This window comes from Henckelia pumila, chromosome 4 (assembly GCF_033568475.1).
Source record: "Henckelia pumila isolate YLH828 chromosome 4, ASM3356847v2, whole genome shotgun sequence".
Lineage (NCBI taxonomy): Eukaryota > Viridiplantae > Streptophyta > Magnoliopsida > Lamiales > Gesneriaceae > Henckelia > Henckelia pumila.
In genome coordinates, this window is record NC_133123.1 from 37237609 (window position 1) to 37258441 (window position 20833).

General features: G+C 30.7%; 1 protein-coding gene across 1 annotated transcript; it reads left to right on the forward strand.

The window, feature by feature from the left end:
* The first annotated feature begins 16325 nt into the window (after positions 1–16325).
* On the forward strand, positions 16326–20184 carry LOC140867419 (glutamine synthetase cytosolic isozyme 2). The gene is made up of 12 exons (XM_073272491.1): positions 16326–16480; positions 17924–17963; positions 18051–18154; positions 18256–18304; positions 18396–18502; positions 18608–18695; positions 18800–18928; positions 19012–19086; positions 19165–19218; positions 19385–19422; positions 19515–19674; positions 19832–20184. Exons 1-12 carry the CDS (start codon positions 16407–16409, stop codon positions 19982–19984), a joined length of 1071 nt encoding a protein of 356 aa, XP_073128592.1. The 5' UTR covers positions 16326–16406; the 3' UTR covers positions 19985–20184.
* Positions 20185–20833: the final 649 nt, after the last annotated feature.

Sequence of the window (20833 nt, forward strand, 5' to 3'; positions counted from 1 at the left end):
GGATCGAAACTTTTGCAAGAATGGGTTAAAAATCAATTCTTGAATCAAGTTACGGGCCCGGGAAGATGAAGAATCAAGACAAGTGTGCCATCCTCATTAGCAATTAATGAGGAAAAAACAACTTATGCGGTCAATAATGAATAGGGAGAAAAGACTAACAACAAGAGGAGAGGATATTGTGATGGGTTGGAGGAGTGGCGGCTAGAGAAAACTACAAGGAATGTAAATATAGGGTAGGCAAACAAGAAATAAAAATTAAATAACAGCGGGAATTGAAAATGAGAGGCGGGAGACATGAAAAATAGGCGCTTGCCTTAAAAAAAAAAATAATAAGCGCTGTATAATAAAGAAAATATGATTTTTTTAGGATCAAATCTTTAGAAAAATCGAACCGAAATTAGGGGAACTAAATTCACCGATCCTTGTTTTTGCTCACCCTATTTTTTATGTTATTTTTCCTTTTATTTAAAAAAAATGGGTATTCTTTGTTATTGATTGAAATTTTTTATGTTTGTATAATTATTTTTATATACATGAAATTAAGTATGTTTCTAATTCATATTGTTTCTCTCTCGTTAGTTTATCTAATTCAATCTCAAAATTATATATATTTTAATATTACCATGTACAACGAACGAGGACGCCTAGAGTAACTATTTTTCGGGTCAAGTGTAATTTATTTTAAGGTTGATTTACTATGAGACACAATTACCCGATCTATATATATAGTAAAAAGTAATACGTTTGACATAAAAAATATGATTGAATTTAATAAAAGATTCGTCTCGTAAAATTAATTTGTGAGACATTCATAATAGAATTTTAATAAAAATGCAATAAAGATCTACTTTGGTACATTTGTATCTCAGACATAATTATCGTATTTAATAAAAAAAATTATATCTTCATCTAAAATTTTGAATTCTTAAATTATTATCACTGATAACATAAAAAAATTATTATGAAAATCATACAGCTCACACAAAACAAACTTCAAAAGCACACAACATCGGAGAGTTATCAATTTGTTTTACAATTGATAAGTAGAATTTTGTAGGAATGAACACTTGTCCCTTTATTAAAAATTATAGGCTAATACTAATTAGTAACTACAACTCTAATATTTTATCTTTTAAACCGTAAAGTAGCCAAAATGTAATGGTAATTTGATCATTATCTTAACAAGAACAATTCTTGTATCCCAACAATCTTGCTCTTAGCTAGTAATGAAACTTTTTGGAATCTATGATAATCAAATCTATTATCTTGGCTTGTAGGACTGGGTGCTTATCGTTTTATGAAAATTAATGTTTGATGATAATGGTGCAATTCCAAAATTTTAGAGTGTGCAATAGTCCAAGTGATAGGTTCAATCGCTCTCCTAGAAGGGTAAGTAATTAAGTGTAGATTACTCCTGGAAAATATCGAATGTTTGAGTGTTGTATGAAGATTTAGATGATATCTTGAGCATATTATTGTTTTTGAGTTATTTGAACTCCTCGGTATATCTTCTTTATGAGGAGCTAATGCCGAAACTTTGGGAGTCCTGAACACAAAATTTTAACTCGTTGACACTAATTAATCATGATTGTTTCATAATTTATTAACTAGAAATTGGGTCCTCGTGTATGCTATCATTCATAGTATATGTTTACAACTTTATAAGCTCACGTTGCATATGATATTTATATGGTTGTTTTTTGTATATATAAAAAAATTAAGTTCATAAAATTTTTTATATAAAAAACCCTAAGGATTATATATTATAGTAAGTAATTTTTAGGGAAATTTGGTTTAGGATATTTATGATAATAAACCATGAAGGCAAAGATTGTGTCACCTTTTATAAATTTACGTAACATTTAGGAGTCACTATATGTTTATCTCTTTAAAATCAGTTACATATGATTGTTGCTAAATATATTTTGTAGGAGCGGTTTGCGAATAGATCCTGAAAATTAAAGCAATAGAAGTAATTTATGTAGCGGTTTATAGAAAATATTTCTAAGTATTTTAAATAGGAGTGGTTAAAAACTGTTCTTAATAATTAAAGTAATAGAAGCGATTTTATAGCAGCGTTTTATACAAACCATTGCTATAAAGTATTCAATTAGAGTGGTTTTGAAACTGCTCTTAAAATTTAAGATAATAGGAGCAGTTAATAGGAGCGGTTTATACAAAATGATTCTAAAAGTATTCATTAGGAGCATATTTCAAACCGCGCCTATAATTTAACACGTTAGGAGCTGTTTTGTTCAAACCGTCTCTATTGCTAAACTTTTATGAACGGTTTTAAAAACCATCCCTAAAAAACCGCTCTTGAAAATCACTTTTTTGTAGTGTTACAAATGTCTTTTTGTCTTATAAATATAGCCCTCAAGTGCATTTTTTGCTTACAAGCCTTGTTTAGGTTCACAACTTGCATTTCTAAGTGGTGCTTGTAGTAAGTTGGAAGCTTTGGAAAGTTGTGGAAAATGTGAAAACCTTCCGCCCCTGGGGAAGCATCGTGTTCTCAAGGTTCTTAAACTTGTAAGATTGGATTCAATAAGAAGTTGGATGGTGAATGGTGTGTTGATGGAAAAAGTTCATTTGTTGCATTGACAGAGCTCTGGTTCTTCAAAATGACTAACTTGGAGGAATGGATCATACCAAATTCACATGAGAGTTTTCTTGGATTAAAATATCTAAACCTAGAAAAATGCCCCAAATTGATGAAATTGTCTTTCCTACCAGCTCTTAAAGATTTAAAAATCCATGCCAATCCAGCAATCCTTGGATCCATGATGGCTACTTCAATGGAATCAATTGAATTATCCAACGATGTTGATTAGCTTAGTCTCCTTCCGGGAGGTTTACTGAGTGTTCAAAAGAACCTAAGGGATTTGACAATTAACAATTGTCGTCGTAAACTGAGAAGGTATGTCAATCATGGTGGATGGCCTATATGCCCATGCCTTGAAGAAGGTGCGTTTTGGTGACTGCTATGAACTTGAATATCTATCGGAAGGACACAAGTTTCTCAATTCTGTAGAGAAATTACAATTCTATGAGTGCTCTATTCTTAGATTATTTGTGGCAGCTATTTATACATGTTATTACTTTCTATCATGCATTCTTAACCGTTATAAAACCGTTGTATTTTCTCTCAAAGATAATTGTTGTCTTTGAGCTTGACATTTAACAACAGGGTCTTTTACAACAGTTTTAAACCCCCTACGAAAACAGGAAAACAAATGTTGTCTGTAGGAGTTTTTCTTGTAGTGATGGTTTGTGACCCGACAACAACAACAATGTTTCTTTCCTTCAAAGAAGTCTTGAAATAGCTTCTTCAACTTGCGTATACGGCTCAAGCCACAGACTAGATGAAGTTGTCAATCATTTTTTTGTTCATGTTGGCATGTTCTAAACATCTATGATCAACAAGTACAAGACATAACTTGAACAAGTCTGCATTTCAACTCCTCAAATTTTGACCATGTAACTTTGAATTCAAGATCGATTTTTTCATGAAGATCAAGTTTGATCATGGTTAAATATGTAAAAACTATGGCCCTATTTGGCATTTCATAGGTTAATAGCAACCTTAACAAGTTGCTATTTTCTTTCAATGTTTTGATAAAAAAAAATAAAAAAATCAATCAAGTACTCCAGCATTCTGTTGTCAAAATCTTGTTCCCCTAGACCTTCATTAATGCTAGCATACGTATAAGTGATGATTAATCTCATAATCGAAATCCATTGATTTTAAATCTATCTCTCTAATTGCACCAATTATTTTTTATTAATTCACAAAATATTATTATTTTTTTTAAAGATTGCAACTGACGAAATATTTTAATTCGAAAACTATGTTTACGAAATCAAAAAAATATTATTCATGTATTCAAATTTTAATCCTTAAATTTACTAATTTTATCTTTAAAATATGCCAAATGTTTTCTCAAAATATCATTTCCTAATACCATACTTTTATGAGAAATAAAATATAATAAAAAAATATATGTTAAAATAAAAAGGTTGAAATAATTTCAACATACTACTTTCATCTCAATTATATAGGTTTTTCTTTATCTTTTTTCGTTTGTCTCAAATCTATAGTACTTTACTTTCTATTTTTAATTTTTGATTCTTGCATATATTGCTTAAGTCTTGGAAAACGAAAACTGTTTTTTAAATAAATTAAATGATAAAATAGAAAATATGCATGTAAGTTTGTTTTTTCAATAATTTTTTTTAATCTTCAAGAAAAATAAACAGCTCATGAACCCAGAATAAATATTATATTGGACATATACTTACCTAATATTAGAATAAATATTATATTGGACATATACTTACCTAATATTTTAATGGTAGATTGAATTCAATATTCATGTATGTATATCACAAACATGTGTGAACAAGTGTTATTCTCATAACCACATCGTCACTATACTATTAGTTTCAAAACAAACAACTGTTTATATATGTATTATTATTATCTCTTACTATTTAATAAAGCAAGATCAGGAGGTGATAGTAACCATATTTGGTATTTTTATTTGATTTGCCAAATAAAGTCTTCATATCAACAATAAAAAAGAATAACTTCTATGAATTATTGTATAAATTTAAAGAGTACTTTTGCAACTCCAATACACACGTTTCTCCCACACACACTCCTTCTCAACTGCTCGTGAAATTTTGTACATGCATTTCAGTAGAACAACCGACATGCACAAACATGCATGGAGTGGATTAGTAGGAGCGACAGTTTTATTATATGTACCTTCATTTCATTTTCAAATTCCACACACTGTTTCTTCAACCCCACCCACAAAAAAATATTTTTCATTCTTGCAATTTATTTGACTGAACTCCAATAGCATCTGACGTTATTTCAAGTTGAGTGAAATTATCTTCTTCTTTGCTATTCATTTTGCCTTTTCTTCATGACTTCCATAATTAAATTCTTAATCAATTAATTAATGGTTTGCATACTATTTATAACATTCAATATAATCTTATTTAGTAATTATGATATATAGGAAATGTCTTTCATGGGATGGAATATCGAGAATGCTAGGCGACATCGTGTTCGAGTTCTTACAAATAATAGATATATTCAGGGGCGGAGCCACCCCAAAGGCTGGGGTGGGCTCCAGCCCTATATTAAAATTTTTTTAATAGTATGTATAGATTTAATTTATTTTGGAATGCAGCCCAGTATCAAGTTTTTATTTCAGCCCATTAATTTTATAAATTAATTTTTTCTTCCATTTTTTTACATCGAATCAAAAATCAAAGCACAAGATCATATTCATCGTTTTTTTTTTTCCACAGCTGTTTCTCACTGAAATTTTGAACATCATTTTCAAAATGATGAACACGACTACTGCCGCCCAGAACCGAAAATCTTAAGCTGGTAGATGTGATTTCGTGATTGAGCCTCTTTTTAGCAATTTGTGATTTGTGATTTGCGTTTAAAATTTATTTGTTGAACTTTGAAGGTTATTGAGTCTCTTTTTAGCAATTTGTGTTGTTGTTTTTATATATTTATAAACCCAATTTACGCCACATGCCACAATTACAATTTAAAATGCATAGTTTAGTTCAAGATTTCGAATATAGTGTATTCATTAAAAAGTGATTAAAAGTGCATTAGAAAAGTGATTAAAAATACATTTGAAAAGTGATTAAAACTTAAAAGTACATTAGAAAAGTGATTAATGAAAATATTTATATATAAACAATAAAGAGATATGAGAACAGAGATATCATCAGACATCAAACTAAAATAATGAGGTTGAAATGGGCTGATTATTAATAAATTATTGTTTTCTTTTCTGTATAATTTATGTGAATGCTTGGAGCTCGATCAATATTTTTTAAGCATTGGAAATGAAAAAAATATTTTCATTAGTTTATGTTAACTTCACGCTTATGTTCCAAGACTTGAGATTGGAGCTAATGTAGCTCTTCATATTCATGAATAGGTTGGTTGTTTCAATGGAAGTTCAAGGAGGCAAGAAGAAAACTATGTTTTTATTTTTTAAACCAAAAGCTACTAGTAAATCGAATAGAGCATTCTCCAACACGTTATGTTCTTATTTTATCGGATGAGTCAGCCCAGGGTGAAAAAATTTTCTGGCTATGCCCTTGGATATATTAGCTTCAATGAGATGCGATGAACAACAAGAAGATCGACTTGCACGCCGCCGCAAAGACGTTGAACCGAATCAATGAATGCGCCAACTTCAAACAATTTTCCTGCAATCAACCAAGGTAGTTTCGTTAATTTACTAGCAGCAAAATCATAATAAAACAGCATTCAACATAAGTTCTCACAAATGATAACTCACGTATATTTTTTTCCTACACATATTATATTTTTTTTGGTCATGTTATGAAAATTCTCATGTACGTAAATTAATGTGGTGTTTTATGGAAACTATTACATTTTTTTTTACGATTGTATGATTTTCTGTTTGAATTTTTAAATATAATTTTAATTTTTAGATTTATTGTTTGACATTAATCATGTTTATTTATTATTCCAAAATTCATACACATTTGTGTATAACCGATTCGGTTATCAATTCTGATGATTTGTTTTATCAAAATCTCCATTGCATTGCCCAGCCACGATATATTTACCCATAGTATTTTAGATTGCGAAATTTTTTAGATGTTTTTATGGTTCATAGGCCTCGGCCATGTAAATTTTAAAAAATTATTATTTTCATTTAATTTTTTATTCATTTGTTAATAATTTGTTTGCTATACTGATTTAATTTCCCACTGCTATAATTTCTATACCTTGAACACGTAATCATATTTTCATTGTAGTAATTGCTAACGTAGATAAATAAACTATTCATTTATTACTAAGTAAATGAATTGAGATGCTTTATGATAGAAATAAAAGAAAATTTCAAATTATATTTTATTTATAATTTAATTTTTAAAATTAAAGTGCATCATTTTTCTCATAAATATACTGACTATGTGCATCTATTTCGTGGACGGTGTGAAATGCTTCGTAATAGACAACTGTTTTAATTGCCTACACAGACATATATAGGTACATATTTTACATAACATAAATCCATTTTTATTTTATTTTTTTTATATATTCTGGATCGGATGAAATATTTAATTATTTATATTTGTAGGTGATGCTTCGATTCGGAACAACAAATCTCGATTATGCCCAATCACTTATAGCACCAATAACTCCACCTTCGAAAGCGGCAACACAAAGACAAGTCATATTCAATCTCCACATCGAGAAGGTGATACTTTATATATGTATTTTATGTGTTCCATTGATTTTTGGCTTTTATCAATAAGTTTCATGTTTGATTTTTGTCTATTTTATTGCATATAAGATTGCTTTTTATTTATAACGTATCATATTAATAAATTTATGTCATACTAACATATAATATATGAGAAACAACATATAATATATATCATTTACTCTGTTACACGCATGCATATAATGATAATATATTTTGCCATTATGTACAATGACATAATCATATTTCAAGATTCATTGCACATTAATATATATTATGTTCATTTATTATGTTATACACACAATGCGTGTGCGCGACCGCTAGTTATTATTAATTGCGCGGCGTCTAAATGTGCACGAGGTCGACAAAGTAGAAAATATTAATTAAGGGGAAAAAAATCAATTTAAAATAAATTTTCTACTCGTAAAATCTAAAAATAAATTTCTTCTCTTAAAAAAAATTGCATGTCTCATTTTTTTTTTTCACAAAAAAGAAAAGAAAAGGAAAACTAGGAGTGTAGGACTCAATCATATCGCTTAGGAAGTTCAAAAATTGCGTTCAAAATCAAACCAAATTTTATTTGTACCTAGCTAGCTCTTTATACTCGGCTTATTTTAAAAATAATTTGAATCGGTTTTTTAAATCAATCAAATTGAAAAATGCGCTTCAACTCAAGGTTTAGATGGAAGTAATATAAATCATGATCTGAACCAAAACATTATCAATGCAAATAATAGTCTATATATTTTCAGAAAATGTGAAATACACGCTATGCCTATTGGGGGCCATTCTATGCTGCACTGGATGAATTTCATCCGGTGCAGCATCCACCATTCATTGGCCCGGGTCCCACACAATTTGTGTGTGGGGTTCGGCCCCTGTGCGTGGGGCCCGGTCCAATGAATGACCCAGATCACCCAGTGGATCATAGAAGAACCCCAACCCGCCTATTGGATATAGGACATGAAATGATATGTTTGTCATCTATAACTGTTATACGAAAATGTTACACCAAACATCAAACTTAATTTGTCTATAACTTTTATACTTTATAATATATAGTATAGAACTATAAATGACCAAACACTATCCAAAAACCTAGAAAATCCTTTGAGTGTAAGCGATTTTTTTTTTTCCAAAATAGTTAGTAATTACAAAAATTTAAAATAAAATGTGTTGCTTAATATTCACATTTTACTAATTAAAACATACAAGTATAGTTCTTATAATATATTTATCAACAAAATAATAATACTAACAATATTTAATTACTATATATGAAACTCAAATAATGCAATCACTACTAAATATTTGAGTAATATAATCTCCTTTTCAATATCATATAATATATAGTATAATTAAGAAAATATTTAAAAAAAAATTAAAAAAAAAATAGTGCACCCACCCCACCCACCCACCCCATTTCACGTAGCACGTTGATATATATATATATATATATATATATATATAATGATCAGTTGAACACATGTCGAGTACTTTGGTTGGAAAGTCGAAGATCGTATGGGCTTTCGAGTTTTCTCAGCTAGTTGGTCATTCTATTTCAGCAATTATGAGCGTAAGGTAGTGTTTGAGAGAATTAATTTCTAAGAAGTATTTTTTAGTTTTTTTTTCATAAAATTTCATAAAATTTCAAAATTTTGTGTAAAAAAACTGAAAAGTGCTTTCTAAAATCTCTCTCAAACACTACTTAAAGCTCAGTCAGACGACGACCTAAGACTCAAGCATGAAAATTCAAAATACTGGATCTGTATCAGAAATCGTTAAATTTGAGTTGAACGTACTTGAATATGTTTGAACTTTTACTTGACAAATTTGAGCTCAATTGACGTAACACTAAAGAAGATTTACCAAATTCATAGAGGAGTTTGGTTGAACGAAATAATGTTTGGGATCGAAGGTGATCGAAAATCATCTTACAAAGGTTGGGACTATGCACCACCGGACGTGTAACACACTCGATGTACATTAGTCATTGGATCATTTCATGTAAGACCTATATGCATTCAAGAGTTGTGAGAGTATCTAGGGGTGAAATCGGGTCAGGACCCGTCCTGTAATCCTCTTACCCGATTCCCGTCCTGATAGGAATTGTGATTTTTTTCTCCCAATCCCGCACCTGAAAAGTGTCGGGACCCGAATGTTCGGGATCCCGAACATTCGGGATCCCGTCGGGTCGGGAGAGGGTAATCCCGAATAATATTTTTTTAAAAAAAAAATTCTATGAAAATATTTTTTAAAAAAAATTATGAAAAAAATCAAACAATTTTTTAATAAATTACAAATAAATTGAAATTTCTTTATATATAACCATTAAAAAACTAAAACATTTTTAGTACATTACAAATAAACTTAAACAACTACTTAATTAATAAAAAAAATATAATTATTTATAATAATAAAAAAACAAAATAAAAATTTATAACTCAATGTTAATATTAAAAAAGATAAATATAAAAAAAATTATATGGTTTATAATTATAAAAACATTAATATTAAAACATAAAATTTTAAAAAAAATTTATTTTTTTTAATTAAAAAATATTATTAAAAAAATATTATTTTTATATTCGGGTCGGGTCGGGAATCCTAATAATAAAAAAAAAAAATTTATAACTCAATGTTAATATTAAAAAAGATAAATATAAAAAAAATAATATGGTATATAATTATAAAAACATTAATATTAAAACATAAAATTTTTAAAAAAATTATTTTTTTAATTAAAAAATATTATTTTTATATTCGGGTCGGGTCGTGTCGGGAATCCCGTCGGGAAGAGTAGCCTATCTAGATCCCGATCCCGAAATTAATCGGGTCGGAAAAAATCCCGACCACTCGGGTCAGAAAAATTTCGGGACGGGATCGGGTTGGAAATCGGGACGGGTCGGGATTTATATAAAATTTTCCACCCCTAGGAGTATCTGTTCGCTAGTTTGTGAGTCGCTCACGAGCTCCAAACATTTTATTAAAATAATATAATATTTATTAAATAAACATATTTTGACCCTTAATTTTCGAGTAGCTCATAAACATGTTCGAATATTACGAGCCAAACTCGTACTTGTGCAAAAAATGTTAAAATTTCGAGCTTGAATATAACGAATTCAAGCTTTAAAATTTTCTTCATATCGCTTGATTATATTCTTTTACACTCTTTATTAATGATACGGATAACTATGAGCTAAAATTCTGTAGGTAGGATTAAACATTTGTTGTTTTATCAAAAATAATTCGTGATGATGATGCAATTTCAATATTTTAAACTATATATATATATAATAGTCGAAACGTCATGTTTTAATAGTCGAAACTTCATGTTTCGACCACTCTCAAGCAGTGGAAATTATTGTACACCAGCAATCTAATTCTCAATAATTTTAATCCTTGATATTCATGATAATCGAACACATGACATTGTCTCTGATAGCAATTATAGGATCAAACAGATGTCGTTTAAAAAAAATTATAGCTAATGATAACAACACAATTATAATATTTTAAATCATATAACAACTCAAATACCACATGTCACTACTCTCTTAATAGAATCAGTAATTGCATCCATGTCCCTTCACACTTGGTCTTTTTTCTTTGTTTCATGCAATTTTGGTTTGTTTTCTGACGTGAAATTGATACAATATTTATATAACACAGTCACAGACATTCTCGTATACAACACCGCATCAGCATTTCTTACGGAAAAAAATACTAAAGAAACTAAAACCAATTTTAGTAATTAACTTACAGAACCATAATAAATAATTTTTTTAAAAATAAAAACAAAAACAAACACCGAAACTCCACCCACTATCCAAAGAGTTTAATTAGAGGGGACCAACTGATTAATTAATAAAACCACCCAAAAGACGGAAAAAACAAAGGCTCACATAATCTTTATTTCAAAATAAGATAATAGAAACAGAGGAGTAACAACATTTGGGTTTCCAGATGTCACCCACCTTCTACAATTAGGTTTAGGTAAAATGTCAATTTCATTCACAAAAATTGAAATATATTTCCTAGTATTTTAACTGTAAATTTAGGTTCTTTTTATAAATATATATTCAAAATAAATCAATTTGTTTTCTTTTAAAGTACTTTTTTCAATAGATTTGCCATAATGGAAGAGTAATTTTAACAAATTTGATTAAATATATGTTCGACAATGTAGTAACCCAAATTCCATTTTAAGATAATAATATGTTAAATATGATTAATAGTTAGTAATTAACCAATTTCAGAACTTAATCGGACTTCAGAATTACCAGATAGATCACTACATATAAAGGTAGTATCCAAGTTCCACTTTACATGCTATGATATGGCATATAATTTTAAAAGTGCCAAAACATGATTAAGGAGTCCTTATTTGGTAAAAATAAGTGAAAAATCAGCTCCGGAACGTCCGAAAATGATAGGAAGGGTCTCGGGGGTCTCGGACAGTTCGGAGGCACTGAAATGAGTTCGGATCATCCGAACTCAGATACTAAGTTCGGACCATCCGAACCCAGCTCTTAGGAGGCTCCGAACCTAGTCAAGCTCCAAGCTCCTCCAGACAGCAATGCTAGATGACTAATCCGCGATTTTCGACAAGTGTCGCACATGCAGGTTCGGAGGGTCCGAACCCCAGTTCGGAGGCTCCGAACTCCGGTAGATTTTGCCTATAAATAGGGCCATTCGGACGAGAAATTAGATATAAATCAAGTATTTCGAGTGTTCAGTTTATAGTAAGCGTTATACAGAGGGCCCTATCGGTAATAGTGAGATTCTGGAATAACAAAGAAGTTGTTATAGTCATCCAGAGTCAGCGACTTCAAAGGGCTTACTACGGACGAAGGTATGGTCTGGGAATCTATTTAAGTTTTGGGAGTACTTATTTGCTTATTTAAGGCTTATAGAACTTGTGTAGTGATACGGTGAACTTTTGAATATAAGCTTGGAACCTAGGATTCTACTAGACTTGAACTAGCCTAGAGGTGCGTACACATCGACTGAAATTGCCAGCGAGTATACATGTTTATATGTTGCATTTATTTGACATTATTATGTGGCATGATATATGTTTTACCGTTTTTTATATTCATATATCATGTGCACATACACGTTGAGCCTATACCTTGATATACCTGATTATAGAGCCGCTCAGCTCTATACTCGATAGTCTGTCACTGAGAGTACCGTGACGGTGGGGACATGTATGTCTGATTACTCTGGTGTACTAGACGAGTGTGGTTGCACCCAAAGGTTGATCCGTGCGGTGACAGCACTCATGTGGCGCCGGTACTGAGCATGACTTTTCAGATGACCTTTTACCAGTCATCATGTTGCATGCATCATATATATACGTGTACTCATGTTTGTGTACTGGGCATTAGCGCTCACGTCCTGGTTATTATCTTGGACACCCCATTCCACGGGGCAGGTCGCAAGATGGACGGAGCCGGTAGCTCGAGGCAGGACTAGGGAGCCGGAGCTTTTCAGGGGATTTTATACAGCAGGATTTGTTTAGCTGTATAAATGTTTTAGATAGTTTACTTTAAGCTTTTTGATATGGTTGTATCACTACAGTATTAAGCCTGGACTTGTTTTACTAAGCTGATATGTAAATTATGGATTATGTTTCCGCACTTTTTACTCTGTTAAACATTTTGCTGTATTAAGTTTAATGCATGCTATTAGTTGTCAGTTAGTAGGTGATTCCATGCAGGGTCACTACAGACAATGCTTTATTACTTGTTCGCAAATCTCAACATCATATTGCATACATAAATCAATTTGAAAACTAAAAAAATTAATAGTATGTATTTTGTTAAATCCGTGATATGTATAGACACATTTGTAATGAGAAGACGTAATAGTTTTGACATAAAAAATAATAATTTTTCATGAGTTGGATCAGATTGTAAATCTATATATTTCACAAAATTGACCGATGAAACATTTTAATAAGAGTTTTTAATCGACCGTTCAAGACTACAAGCATTCAATTGTCTCTATCGGTCTTATCACAAAGTTTACATCTATCGGTTACTTGCTCAAGATCGTTCTACTGATCTCGATAAGTATCAACTACTTGAAGGCTTGTCAGCCGATCAGTACTTCAAACAAGCTCTGCTCAATGACTATCTGATAAGACATCTTTAATGCAAAAATCATGAGCATTTATAAGCCGTCTGAAGCATTTATGAAGAGAGATGAGAAGAATGGACAGAATTGCAACAAACATATATTGCAAGTACTATTATTCAAATTCCAGCAGTCATTGTCTCCTACAAATAAGAAAAGTTTCTCAATCAAGCATTTATTAAAACAAACTACATATCAGGAGAAAATATGAGACAACTCATGCAAATAAAACAGTCCAAGGACAACTGCATTTATTGAAGTAAATTAAGACGTTGGAAGTTTGAACTCCTTATAAAGGAAGTGCTCAAGAAAAGAAACAAGAAGAATTTTTGACGATCTTGAGCCAACCCACTGATTACTGAAAATCATCTTACTTTGCTCATCAACCCTAGCTCGCTTATCAGAAAAAAGTATTTGATCATCTAAGGATCTCTCAGGGTTACTCAAATCCAACCATTGATTGAACAACACAAGCACATTCAAGGGATTTGAGAATCTGAGTTTGAAGAACTCAGTCAGAATCACAGTGTTGAAAGAAGTTTGATAAGAGAACTTAGAATCTTATCCTTGAAAATCTAGGAGTTCCGTAATATGCAGTGTCTAAGTCCTATTCTCGGAGTGGGTGAATTACAAGACGTTGCAGCTACCAAAATCTTCTAATGAATTCCTTCTTGTGTGGAAGAAGGAGAGACGTAGAAGGAGATTGCCTTCGAACTTTCATAAAACTCTTGACTCATTTATTATTTTACTGCATTGCATTTTTTTACCGGTCGATATCACCTAAGTTTGTGAGCTTTTTCCGCACTTCTTTTCTAATTGCTCACATGACCTAGGAAGTTGAGAAAAATGGTTGAGTGGACTAACATTCACCCAACTCTCAATATTCTAAGCAAAATATTTTAAAGTATATATTCACCCTCACTCTACACACACTCGATCCCCAACAACAATCTTTTATTTTTTAAATTTTTATTTGCATTTTAATAAAAGGTTTTTACTAATTTGACTTCTATAATATATATATATATATATATATATATATATATATATATATATATACTTCTATACTTCTATACTATATTATAAAGAGGGAGCACCTCTTAGTAATTACCTTGGCATGATATGACCACCTAAAAAGAGAGAGCACATCTTAGTTGTTTGATTCAAAAATAATCCAGAAATTTTTTTTTACTAAAATTTATTATTTTTTAAAGTTAATTATCACACGAAAATCGAATAAAAACTCTTTAAAAAATCTATTTTTTTAAAAATAAATAAATAAAGCTGATATATTTTTCACATGTTATATCACGTACAACAGGTGTTCTCTTTCCGCTACTATATATCTCTTATTATTTATTAAAGGAAGAGTGATTCATAATAACTATATTTGGTATTTTAATGTGAAGATCCTAAATGTTCTTAATTATACTAATTAAAATTTTTAAAAAAACAATATAAGAAGGATAAGAAAATAATATTTCATTCTCACTATCTCACTTTATCTTTCACGTTCATCTTTATTATGTAAAAACATAAACATTTCATGTCCTTTTATTTTTTTTTACTCAAATTTTTCTTTCAATGATTGTATCTTATGTAATTTTTACACCAAATGTGTGTATTTTTGCTAGTATATATACACGTGTGTGTTGTAATTTGCGTGTAAAATAATGTGACGAAATCCAACCTAAGATTCCTTTCCTTGGCAAAGTCAGTTAGTCAGCGACGACCAATTACACATATATCTCAACAACCCACTTCGTATCCGTTTTTATTTTAAAAAAAATTTTTTATTGTTTTTTTAGAAAAAAAAGTTTTTTATTTTATTGCTTTTTTAGAAAAAGCTATTTAAGGATTTAAAAAAAAATTATTTTAAGTTGCATTTGAATTTGAATTGATAAATTTCAAATTCATTGATTTATTTTAAAAAAATAAAAAATTATTTCATGTTAATTAGAATAAATTTCAAGTTCAATGAGTAATTATGTCATTTGAAATTATTCTAATTTGTGTTATTAATGTATAAATAAGCAACTAAACAAGACGTTCATTAAATTTTGATTTATTACTTTATTGTAAACAATAAAATCATAAAAATTTATGGATTTCTGGTGGGAAATCCTTACAAAGTTTTAAAAATATTATTCATTCATACAATATTATTATTAAGTGGGAAATCCTTAAATTAACTAATTTGATAATAAAATTATGCCAAATGTTTTCTCAAAATCATTTCCTAATTTTTGGAAAATTTTTTTGTTAATTATTCTCTCCGTCCCACTCATTTAGGAGATATATATTTTTTCATTCATCCTAATTATATATTCTATTTTCCATATTTAATGATATATTTCTCATTATTTTATCACTTTACACATATTAAATAATTAACTATTTGTACAAATTTTTATACTATTAAAATCTTCATTTTTTTTAAAAAAAATGAAATCATATTCCTAAATTCAAAGTCAATAAATCCCTTAGTTACAAGTTCAGATAACCAGGTAAGAAAAAATAAGTATGAATCCATCCTAAATTTTAGGAAAATGAAATTACTCAACGAGCCAAGTTGTGCGTCCATGTATTACTGATCTTCTCATGTGTCTTAATGATAAAAACATCGGAGTTGAGATGCGTTAAAATCATCGTTAAACAAAAGTAAAATGAGAAATTGATTTACAAAATTTATTTTTTCAAGCATTTTCATAATATGTGTGAAAATATATCAATCTTAAAGGAAAGCAAGGAAAAGGGTAATTAATTTTAGTTTTCAATAAAAGTTTCCTTTTTTTTTTTTAACTAAATTTTTAATTTAAAAAAAAAGATAGGCTTTAACAATAATGTCAGAGTTCGTGTGTCATATATATGTCATCAACCCTCAGATCTGCCACTATAAAACAAACACTTGCTCCGCAAATCAATTCAATCATTTTATTCAGTCACCCCAGAGGTAAAGGAAGACTCAGAGACAAAAAAATGGCGTTGCTTTCAGATCTCATCAATCTCAACCTCTCTGAATCCACTGATAAGATCATTGCAGAATATGTCTGGTGTGTTTTTTAGAGTGAGATGCTCTATTTTTTGATGTTGCTGGAACTTTTTTTTTTTTTTTTTTTTTGTTGGGATCAGGAGATTTGGGCTGGATGGTTTCTGGATTTGGATCTGTTTTTTGTTGTCTTTTTTCATTCACATGTGTTTCGGTTTTCCATGTTTTGGATCATTGTGAAACGAGTTCATTTCGTGATGGAAAGCGAGTGGTTTTTTTGTGTTATGTTTTGTTGGTTTAACTCATGAAACGAGATCCTAGATTTGCGTATGGTTATAGTTTATTAACGTGTTATTATCTAATTTTTCCATAATCAACCAATGATGATAACTGGTCATCTACTGGTTTGGTTTATAATATAATATAATATAATATATATTTTTTCTTTTGTTGATAAACTGATGTTGACTGCGGATCCGATCTAACATGTTATTTTTTAACTTCTAGTAGCATTTGTTTCTTTTATTTATGCTTATCTACTCTTGAGATGGGAAATATATGATTTTTCTGTGATGATCTTAAATTTCTTTGCTGTATCTTGAATGTGAAATGGCCTCTTTTGCTAGCTCTTGGACTGTTGTTTGATTAAGTGGTTCCTTAGAGCACAACATAGTTTTTAAGAGCCTCAGGGCTCAGCAGCTCATTCTTGTTTCCGACTCTGTTTCATTGGGTATAACACATCCGCTGCGCATCCCGATTGGATCCCAAAACCATGCTGGGATCACGAGAATTCATGCGTATCCTAGGGAATGTAGTGGTTGTGTCTGATCCACGCGTAGCATGGAAAGTCCCCTTTGATTTCACCTTACATGTGAGGATAGAAAACCATGAAATGTATTATAACATTCATTAATATTTTATTATAGAGTATAGACTGACATTTATTTGTTTCATTGGCAAATCTGGCATTTAATAGTTTGTGAATTATATATTTTGTTTATGCTTGCTGAAATTTCTTTACATATTTGGATATTTTCATAATCATCCTTTACAGCACTTCAGTTCCATTAAGAAGCACAATATTTTATAAGGCTTACTGCACCTTCTGTATCTAATAAACTATGCGCCATCGATGCCGAATGAGTGTCAACCAAGCTACCTGTTTTTCCTGTTAATCTTGAGGAAAAATGAGTGTAATTATAATTCCCGCAATTTTTTTTGTTGTATTTTTGTAAGTAATTCAACTATGGCTTATTTCTGAGGGAATCTTGTGTCATCCCAATCTGATTTGAGACTATTTATTTTGGTTTTTGTCCTATTTCAGATAAATTCATGGTGCTCTCTGTTCAATGGTTTTATTATACATAATACTCCAATTTGATTAATGAACTTTTTTACCGAAATTTTTTTTATCCAGTTTCCCGAAATCTTTTTTATCCAATTTCCCGAAATTTTTTTAATCCATTATTATCGATTACTAAACTTGTGTTAAATATATAATTGGCAGGATTGGTGGCTCCGGTATGGACCTTAGGAGTAAAGCCAGGGTAAGTAATTCCTTAGCTGAAAGTTCTTGTACATGTTCCTTGAATGTATTTGAGTTATAATAAATGGGCCATTTTTTTTCCTCTCAGACTATTTCTGGAATCATAAAGGATCCTGCGAAGCTTCCCAAGTGGAACTATGATGGATCCAGCACTGGCCAAGCCCCAGGAGAAGACAGTGAAGTAATCTTATAGTAAGTATTTTCTATTACATTGTCATCTTTTCTCTTTTTGATATTGTTCTCCATGAAAGATTCAAATATTTATCATTGTGTGTTATTATGCAATAAAACAGTCCTCAAGCGATCTTCAAAGATCCATTCAGGAGGGGAAATAACATATTGGTGAGTTGATCCATTAAACTTAATTATATATTTCAATTCTTAATGTCTTCTAGATTTGTTGCGAAATTAAAAACATTTTTGTCTCTCACAGGTAATGTGTGATGCTTACACTCCGGCTGGTGAACCAATTCCAACTAACAAGAGACACAGCGCCGCCAAGATTTTCAGCAAACCTGAAGTTGAAGCTGAAGAGCCATGGTAGCGTATCTCTAATTCTGTTGCAGAATATATCAACTCATTTATTGGCTTGTGATTGCTCAATTTTTTATTTTTTTTTATATTTTTTTTTTTTATCTTTGCTAGGTACGGTATTGAACAAGAATACACTCTTTTACAAAAGGAAGTTAAATGGCCTCTCGGATGGCCGACTGGAGGTTATCCTGGACCTCAGGTAATTATAATCCTAAATCCAACATTTTCTTGGTATTTTCTTTCGGGATTCCTTCATTTATTTATACATACATATGTTAAGTATTGACCTTTTATTCCATATAGGGCCCATACTATTGTGGTATTGGAGCTGACAAAGCTTTTGGACGTGACATTGTTGATGCACATTACAAGGCATGCCTTTATGCTGGAATCAATATAAGTGGCATCAATGGTGAAGTGATGCCTGGCCAGGTACAGCCGGTTGCCTCTAATATTTCTTCCGTTGTATTTTTTCGGCCTAAAAATTTCATTCTAAATTGTGCTACCAATTTTAGTGGGAATTCCAAGTAGGACCGTCTGTTGGCATCTCGTCCGGCGATGAAGTGTGGATGGCTCGTTACATCCTAGAGGTGACTTTCACCGTGTTTCTCGTGTAACAAATGAGAAAATGAAATGAACTTTTTGAAATGTTTATTCATTGTTGACAGAGGATTACTGAGATCGCTGGGGTGGTTGTCTCGTTCGATCCCAAGCCTATCCAGGTAAACCTTCTGCGTCTCGCCTTATTTAATTTTTCTCGGTAACCTGGCATAAAAAAATTAAATGCGTCACCCCAAAATGGTTGGTGAAAGGGGAATATACGTTTTCGGGTGTTCTTTGTTGAGTCTTGTCGCTCCCTTATTGATTATATGCTGTTTTTAACAAAAGGGTGACTGGAATGGAGCTGGTGCTCACACTAACTACAGGTAATGCACTCATTTGAATTCCTAGACGATTTCATAAACATTATATTAGACTATATCACTAAATCGCATTCTCTCATTTGATACTCGTTTAGCACAAAGTCCATGAGGAAAGAAGGAGGTTACGAAGTCATTAAGAAAGCTATTGAGAAGCTTGGACTCAAGCACAAAGAGCATATCGCTGCCTACGGTGAAGGCAATGAGCGTCGTCTAACTGGAAAGCACGAAACCGCTGACATCAAGACCTTCAAATGGGTAAAAAACTAGATCTTTAATCTTATATATATATATATATATATATATGTTTTCATCCTTTGAGTCTTGATAATACTAGTTTCAAATATCAAAGCCATAGTTGTGAATAACGTTGTACTTATCGAATACAATTTGTATGGAATGTTTCTACTTGTAGGGCGTTGCGAACCGAGGTGCATCGGTTCGTGTTGGCCGAGACACCGAGAGAGAAGGCAAGGGTTACTTTGAGGACAGGAGGCCTGCTTCTAACATGGATCCATATGTTGTCACCTCCATGATTGCAGAGACCACCATTCTTGGAAAGCCTTGAGCTTCGACGTGCATTTTCGTGCTCGTTTATTTCTTGATTCAGTCAGTGTAATGATACTGCTGATGTTATTATTAATAACAATAAAGTGGATAGGATGACTCTATTTTATATTCTTAAGCTTTGGAGAACTTTGGTGAATGTTGGCTCTGTTTGTCCAAGGTTTTTGGAGTATGATTTATAATATTTGGTTTCATTTTCAATATTGTGGGAAAATTTTTATTTTGGGCATTGTGCTGTAAGAATGTATGGTTTGTTTGGTACTTTGGTTTTGTTTTTCTAGAAAATATTTTTTAAAATGGAGTATTTTGCAACTTGATAAGTTTAATTTTTGTTGTTAAAAACGGCAGCAATTTATAAAAAATAGTTAATCTAATTGTCTCAACTCTCATGTCTAATGACTCTAATTATTATTTTTATTTTTCATTTTTCTTAAAACATTTATAACATATATGATATATCTTATCATATCCACAAATCGAGCGATACCTTTGTTCATTTATTGAGATATCGTGCTTATACATTTGAATTTTTTTTTTAAGTTTTGTTATTTTCAAATTAATAATTTCTCAAAATTTTTATTAAGATGATAGACTATATAAATCTAAAAATTTTAAAATATACACAAATAAGATATTAGAGATTTTTCAAAAAAGGCAATTTTTGAATTTTTTTTTATAAAAAAACCTTAATAAAAATAATATGACAAGGATATAATAATGACGGAACTTGTTTACACAAATTTGGTCGAAGGCAAGTCCGAAGAATTTATTACACAAGTTGAGGTGAAGTTTAGAGTTTGAGCTATTGTTTGATCATTAATTAACTCGTCTACTCAATAAACTCAAATAA

Excerpts from the sequence above, each read along its gene's own strand:
- LOC140867419 (XM_073272491.1), top strand. The coding sequence starts at position 16,407 with ATGGCGTTGCTTTCAGATCTCATCAATCTCAACCTCTCTGAATCCACT. Across the intron at positions 18,929-19,011 it reads GTGAAGTGATGCCTGGCCAG|TGGGAATTCCAAGTAGGACC; the intron begins GTACAGCCGGTT and ends TACCAATTTTAG. Across the intron at positions 19,087-19,164 it reads TGGCTCGTTACATCCTAGAG|AGGATTACTGAGATCGCTGG; the intron begins GTGACTTTCACC and ends CATTGTTGACAG.